Consider the following 7852-nt stretch of genomic DNA (forward strand, 5'->3'; position numbering starts at 1 on the left):
AGGCTACCCGCCTCTCTAACCACTAGGCTACCCGCCTCTCTAACCACTAGGCTACCCGCCCCTCTAACCACTAGGCTACCCGCCCCTCTAACCACTAGGCTACCCGCCTCTCTAACCACTAGGCTACCCGCCTCTCTAACCACTAGGCTACCCGCCTCTCTAACCACTAGGCTACCCGCCTCTCTAACCACTAGGCTACCTGCCTCTCTAACCACTAGGCTACCTGCCTCTCTAACCACTAGGCTACCTGCCTCTCTAACCACTAGGCTACCTGCCTCTCTCACCACTAGGCTACCTGCCTCTCTAACCACTAGGCTACCTGCCTCTCTAACCACTAGGCTACCTGCCTCTCTAACCACTAGGCTACCTAACTCAGTACTTCTGACAAAATAAAAAAAGAGCTCCACTAACTTCTAAAAGACCCTCCACCATCCCCCAAACCCCCAACCCCATCCATTCTCAATGACCTTACACTTCAATCTCTCCCTCTCTTCAACATACTTACAACAACATAACACCACATGCTCCACCGTCTCATCGACCGTACACTCCAGACACAAACCATTTGCATGCTTGCCAACCAGATGTAATGATGAGTTCAGTGTAGGCGAAATCGAGCAAACACCACCTCTTCCTTCCTAATCTGACCTTTGAACCTTGGTCCACGACCTTTCTTTGGAAGGCATATAAATGCCGGCCCTTGTGCTCAGAGTCCCATCTCTTCTGCCACACATCTATCAAAAGGGCTCTGATCTTACATTTGGCCTCAATTCTACCCAACAGAACATGAACATGTCTTGTGTAAGATTGTAACACAAACTGTCCACATTAGGGGTAGTTAGCACAATATAAAATAATTCTATATGACAAAATCAAAAGCTATTGCAACAATTACACCTAGTTCTCACTCGTATAACAATTTGAGTGAGTAAAGAAATGCTCTCGAACACAATTTAGCCTCCGGAGTTCCATTTAGCCTCCAGAGTTCCATTTAGCCTCCATAGTTACATAATAAGCTCCATAGTTAAATTTAGCCTCCATTGTTCCATTTATCCTCCATAATGTCTATGCAGCAGTCTGAATGTTTGACTTCCCTAGTATTGGTGCTGCTGTCAACTCCTGCACTCATTGTCAAGGAATGAACATGATATCACAAACAGATCTGGGACTAGGCTGTGGGTCTTTACACAGCATAGTCTAATCCCATTGTAAATACAAAACAGAAAAACCCATAACCAATCGTTCTCTCTGCCAGACTGAGATGGAGTTTGTGATCAGCACCACATGGGACAGCCTTCCTGTGGATCATGACCCTGTGAAGGTGACGTTTTCTCCCGGGGATGGAGGGATGAAGATGCAGGTGTCTGCTCCTTTCTTCAACAACCCCCCTGGTCCCTCTGGCCCTCCAGGACAGCCCTTCCCTGGACTCTGGAACTATGAAGGTGGGTAGAGAGAGAACAGGACAGCCCTTCCCTGGACTCTGGAACTATGAAGGTGGGTAGAGAGAGAACAGGACAGCCCTTCCCTGGACTCTGGGACTATGAAGGTGGGTAGAGAGAACAGGACAGCCCTTCCCTGGACTCTGGAACTATGAAGGTGGGTAGAGAGAGAACAGGACAGCCCTTCCCTGGCCTCTGGGACTATGAAGGTGGGTAGAGAGAGAACAGGACAGCCCTTCCCTGGCCTCTGGGACTATGAAGGTGGGTAGAGAGAGAACAGGACAGCCCTTCCCTGGCTTCTGGGACTATGAAGGTGGGTAGAGAGAACAGGACAGCCCTTCCCTGGCCTCTGGGACTATGAAGGTGGGTAGAGAGAGAACAGGACAGCCCTTCCCTGGCCTCTGGGACTATGAAGGTGGGTAGAGAGAGAACAGGACAGCCCTTCCCTGGCCTCTGGGACTATGAAGGTGGGTAGAGAGAACAGGACAGCCCTTCCCTGGCCTCTGGGACTATGAAGGTGGGTAGAGAGAACAGGACAGCCCTTCCCTGGCCTCTGGGACTATGAAGGTGGGTAGAGAGAACAGGACAGCCCTTCCCTGGCCTCTGGGACTATGAAGGTGGGTAGAGAGAGAACAGGACAGCCCTTCCCTGGCCTCTGGGACTATGAAGGTGGGTAGAGAGAGAACAGGACAGCCCTTCCCTGGCCTCTGGGACTATGAAGGTGGGTAGAGAGAGAACAGGACAGCCCTTCCCTGGCTTCTGGGACTATGAAGGTGGGTAGAGAGAACAGGACAGCCCTTCCCTGGCCTCTGGGACTATGAAGGTGGGTAGAGAGAGAACAGGACAGCCCTTCCCTGGCCTCTGGGACTATGAAGGTGGGTAGAGAGAACAGGACAGCCCTTCCCTGGCCTCTGGGACTATGAAGGTGGGTAGAGAGAGAACAGGACAGCCCTTCCCTGGCCTCTGGGACTATGAAGGTGGGTAGAGAGAGAACAGGACAGCCCTTCCCTGGCCTCTGGGACTATGAAGGTGGGTAGAGAGAACAGGACAGCCCTTCCCTGGCCTCTGGGACTATGAAGGTGGGTAGAGAGAGAACAGTGGTGGTTTGTCCTGGTCGTAGGGGTAATTGCATAATCATAACTATTACTACAATAATAATTGTGAAGTGAATATTGAATGTATCGTTGATTGCTCATTTTTTATGTTGTTCGTGGACGTTTTTTCAGTCATCCTACTTTAGGCCACTAGGCACAACAAGATGGTTTTCAACGCATATAATATACCACTTTTTACGTTGTTTTTCTACAGTGGTTGAGGCGTTCTTTCTGGACAGTACTACTGTGAACTATCTAGAGGTGGAAGTGTGTCCGTAAGTAGAGCCGTTTTCTAAAGGAGTTGATGGCCTGATTGATGGTATTCCAGTACAACTACACTGATTCTTGCTCTTCTGTTGCAGACATGGACAACAATTGGTGTTACTGCTCTCTGGAAGAGGTCACGCATTCATGGTAAGCAAACACCTTCACATCCTCCCTATGAATGAATGACTGAATGGATGAATGACTGAATGGAGTAATGACCGAATGGATGGATGAATTAATGGATGGATGGATGAACGGATGAATGAATGGATGAATGACTGAATGGAGTAATGAACGACTGAATGGATGAATGACTGAATGGATGAATGACCGAATGGATGGATGAATTAATGGATGGATGGATGAACGGATGAATGAATGGATGAATGACTGAATGGATGAATGACCGACTGAATGGATGAATGACTGAATGGATGAATGACCGAATGGATGGATGGATGAATTAATGGATGGATGGATGGATGAACGGATGAATGAATGGATGAATGAATGAACAGTACAATGTATTACACTCATATCTTATAAATATTTAGTTCTGCCCCAATATATTTCATCAAGTTATATTCACATAGACTTACCTCTATTTCGTCACTTACCCTAAAAATAATCTAAGGGTCCAACAGATACAGCCATCAATGGTTCAGATTGGTTTAAAACCATTTGTTTTGTTTTTATTTCCAGCAACAACTGCCCCTGTCGTTCACGGCAACCATCACAGGAAACAGGTGGGAGGGTGAGGCTCTTCTCCCCTGGTGCTACTTCCCTCCTAACGTCAACAAGATGAACTCGTACGCCATCCACGGGTCCGGGGCGGGGCGTACCTACGAGTCCCTCTACCCCGTCCCCCAGGCTGACCTAGTGGAGGGACAGAAGCCCAACTTGTGAGTATGTTTATTGCCTTCAGAAAGTATTCACAGCCCTTGACTTTTTCCACATTTTGTTTTGTTACAGTCTGAATGTAAAATGGATTAAATATAGTTTTTTTTGTCACTGGCCTACACAGAATACCCCATAATGTAAAAGTGGAATTATGTATTTTTATTTATTTTACATTTTTTACTCAGTTGCCCGAGAGGAAGGAAACCGCTCAGGGATTTTACCATGAGGCCAATAGTGACTTTAAAACAGTTACAGAGTTCAATGGCTGTGATAGGAGAAAACTGAGGATGGATCAACAACATTGTAGTTACTCCACAATACGAACCTAAATGACAGTGAAGAGAAAGAAGCCTGTACAGAATAAAACCTATTAAAAAAATATGCATCCTGTTTGCAACAAGGCACTAAAGTAATACTGCAAAAATAATGGCTAGGCAATTAACCTTTTGTCTTGAATACAAAGTGTTATGTTTGGGACATATCCAGTACAACACATTACTGAGTACCACTCTTCATATGTTCAAGCATAATGGTGGCTGCATCATGTTATGGGTATGCTTGTAATCGTTAAGGACTGGAGAGTTTTTAAGTATAAAAAATGAATGGAATGGAGCTAAGCACAGGCAACATCCTAGAGCAAAACCTGGTTCAGTCTGCTTTCACTGTGAGATGAATTCACCTTTCAGCAGGACAATAACCTGAAACACAAGGCCAAACCTACACTGGAGTTGATTACCGAGAAGACATTGAATGTTCCTGAGTGATCTGCTTCAAAATCTATGGCAAGACCTGAAAAGGGTTGTCTAGCAATGATCAACAACCAACTTGATAGAGCTTGAAGAATTTTGAAAAGAATAATGGGCAAATGTTGCACAATTCAGGTGTGCAACATTTTAATATCCACATTAGCATACTACTTAGAAGGCATGCTCAAGGCATAGCTTCATTAAAGTGGTCTGCAAGTATGTGCTGATCTTTAATGGTATTGAGGCCTACAGTGTCGACCCATCAAATACTGACCAGTAATGGTATTGAGGCCTACAGTGTTGACCCATCAAATACTGACCAGTAATGGTATTGAGGCCTACAGTGTTGACCCATCAAATACTGACCAGTAATGGTATTGAGGCCTACAGTGTTGACCCATCAAATACTGACCAGTAATGGTATTGAGGCCTACAGTGTTGACCCATCAAATAGTAATCAGTAATGGTATTGAGGCCTACAGTGTTGACCCATCAAATACTGATCAGTAATGGTATTGAGGCCTACAGTGTTGACCCATCAAATACTAATCAGTAATGGTATTGAGGCCTACAGTGTTGACCCATCAAATACTGACCAGTAATGGTATTGAGGCCTACAGTGTTGACCCATCAAATACTGACCAGTAATGGTATTGAGGCCTACAGTGTTGACCCATCAAATACTGATCAGTAATGGTATTGAGGCCTACAGTGTTGACCCATCAAATACTGACCAGTAATGGTATTGAGGCCTACAGTGTTGACCCATCAAATACTGACCAGTAATGGTATTGAGGCCTACAGTGTTGACCCATCAAATACTGACCAGTAATGGTATTGAGGCCTACAGTGTTGACCCATCAAATACTGACCAGTAATGGTATTGAGGCCTACAGTGTTGACCCATCAAATACTGACCAGTAATGGTATTGAGGCCTACAGTGTTGACCCATCAAATACTGACCAGTAATGGTATTGAGGCCTACAGTGTTGACCCATCAAATACTGACCAGTAATGGTATTGAGGCCTATGTGTTGACCCATCAAATACTGACCAGTAATGGTATTGAGGCCTACAGTGTTGACCCATCAAATACTGACCAGTAATGGTATTGAGGCCTACAGTGTTGACCCATCAAATACTGACCTGTAATGGTATTGAGGCCTACAGTGTTGACCCATCAAATACTGATCAGTAATGGTATTGAGGCCTACAGTGTTGACCCATCAAATACTGACCAGTAATGGTATTGAGGCCTACAGTGTTGACCCATCAAATACTGACCAGTAATGGTATTGAGGCCTACAGTGTTGACCCATCAAATACTGACCAGTAATGGTATTGAGGCCTACAGTGTTGACCCATCAAATACTGACCAGTAATGGTATTGAGGCCTACAGTGTTGACCCATCAAATACTGACCAGTAATGGTATTGAGGCCTACAGTGTTGACCCATCAAATACTGACCAGTAATGGTATTGAGGCCTACAGTGTTGACCCATCAAATACTGACCAGTAATGGTATTGAGGCCTACAGTGTTGACCCATCAAATACTGACCAGTAATGGTATTGAGGCCTACAGTGTTGACCCATCAAATACTGACCAGTAATGGTATTGAGGCCTACAGTGTTGACCCATCAAATACTGACCAGTAATGGTATTGAGGCCTACAGTGTTGACCCATCAAATACTGACCAGTAATGGTATTGAGGCCTACAGTGTTGACCCATCAAATACTGACCAGTAATGGTATTGAGGCCTATGTGTTGACCCATCAAATACTGACCAGTAATGGTATTGAGGCCTACAGTGTTGACCCATCTGATCAGTGAGATGATTATGCTTGTATGCAGTTGTCTCGCGGCTTGCCTTTTTTGGTTGAATAAATGTAACATACTGTGAAAGTGTTGCTAATGACTCATTAGTCATGAGCAAAATATTGCTACAACATTGATCAATGATATGTTTAGGGCCACAACGTCCACTTCGATGCAGAGCCGCCGTTTGAGTCAGAAGACTCTGTAACTACTGTACATAAATATAAAGACATGTCTGTCTACCTTTCTTTGTCAGAGGACTCTAGTTACTGTATATACTGTCTATAGAAAAGGAGGGTCCATGTCTGTCTAGAAAAGGAGGGTCCATGTCTGTCTATAGAAAAGGAGGGTCCATGTCTGTCTATAGAAAAGGAGGGTCCATGTCTGTCTATAGAAAAGGAGGGTCCATGTCTGTCTATAGAAAAGGAGGGTCCATGTCGGTCTACCTTTCTTTAGTCAGAACACAGTCTCTTCCTTCCTAAGACACACATTGTTCAAGGTTGAAACTCTTCCAGAGCATTTTTCAGGAGAAGACTGCATTGCCGACTCTATACAAACACACACACACACTGCCAACTCTACTTTTAAAAATATGTTTCGATGACGGAGATAAAGCCTACTCCTCTGCAGCATAACTATTCCGTGTGTGTGTGTGTGTGTGTGTGTGTGTGTGTGACAGAGACGCCTCTCCACCACTGCATAAGTATTCATTGCTTAGATGTGTTAGCTGTCAGTGGACAGATTCCAATAGTCAGCCCAATGTTTTATTACACTGAGAAAATTAAATGCAAATTCACAGGTTTCTGTGTGTATGTGTGTGTGTGTGTGTGTGTGCGTGCGCGTGTATCTCACAAATTCACAGATTGTGTGTGTGTTACCAAACTGACGGATTGCACTTTTCTCTCTCTCTCACGACGCAGCCACCTCTTGGAATATTTCCAAGACTTTCGCCTGCAAAGCATCATGGGAGAGGACTGGGTCCAGCCCGAGTCGGATCTCTGGAAGGGAAAGTGATGAGTCGGGAGAACACACACACTGGAACACACACGCGTGATGACAGCGGGCGCGACCAAAGTCACGGAGGAGGAACAATGGATCTTGATTAGTTAATAATGTCAGACTGGATGAAATATGTTATCAGTTTGTCAGATAGTATTAACACCTCACCTCAAACAGCCTTTTACCAACTGCCAGAGGCCTGGTTCAAAAAACACATGAAGGGGTTTTTATTTTTCTATGAATGAAAGTGAGAATCAAAGTTTATTATATCTGTGCTTTCTGTTTTATAGATTTATGCCTTTTTTCTGAAATGAAAGATGATTGAATTTTATCATTTTCAATGGTACCTCCAATTCAATGTGGGTGTATCATTGTTATTCAATTAGATGAAGGCTCATCATGACGAGTTTACACTTTTGATTCATGGTTTCTTGCAATGCATTGATCATCACACACCAATATGTCTGTAATTCATAATTGTGACCAATTCTACTGTGCTGAAGCTGGAGTAAGGCTGTTTTGCTTCAATTATTCCTGAGCAAATGAAAATGGATTGTCTGGCATCCCAAATGGCATCCTATTCCCT

The 7852-nt window shown here is 44.5% G+C and overlaps 1 protein-coding gene across 2 annotated transcripts in view; it reads left to right on the top strand.

Annotated features, from left to right (window-relative positions):
- Positions 1-7852, top strand: part of LOC115202486 (UPF0462 protein C4orf33 homolog) — a 12484-nt gene that overhangs the window by 4388 nt on the left and 244 nt on the right. For both annotated transcript variants that reach the window (XM_029766645.1, XM_029766644.1), the window contains exons 2-6: positions 1256-1442; positions 2748-2808; positions 2896-2947; positions 3503-3702; positions 7188-7852. The exon at positions 7188-7852 is cut by the window's right edge and continues 244 nt beyond it. In XM_029766645.1, the coding sequence (XP_029622505.1) occupies positions 1262-1442; positions 2748-2808; positions 2896-2947; positions 3503-3702; positions 7188-7281 (588 nt within the window). In that variant the 5' untranslated portion in view covers positions 1256-1261 and the 3' untranslated portion in view covers positions 7282-7852. The remainder of the gene's footprint in view (positions 1-1255; positions 1443-2747; positions 2809-2895; positions 2948-3502; positions 3703-7187) is intronic.

Source organism: Salmo trutta, chromosome 11, assembly GCF_901001165.1.
Source record: "Salmo trutta chromosome 11, fSalTru1.1, whole genome shotgun sequence".
Lineage (NCBI taxonomy): Eukaryota > Metazoa > Chordata > Actinopteri > Salmoniformes > Salmonidae > Salmo > Salmo trutta.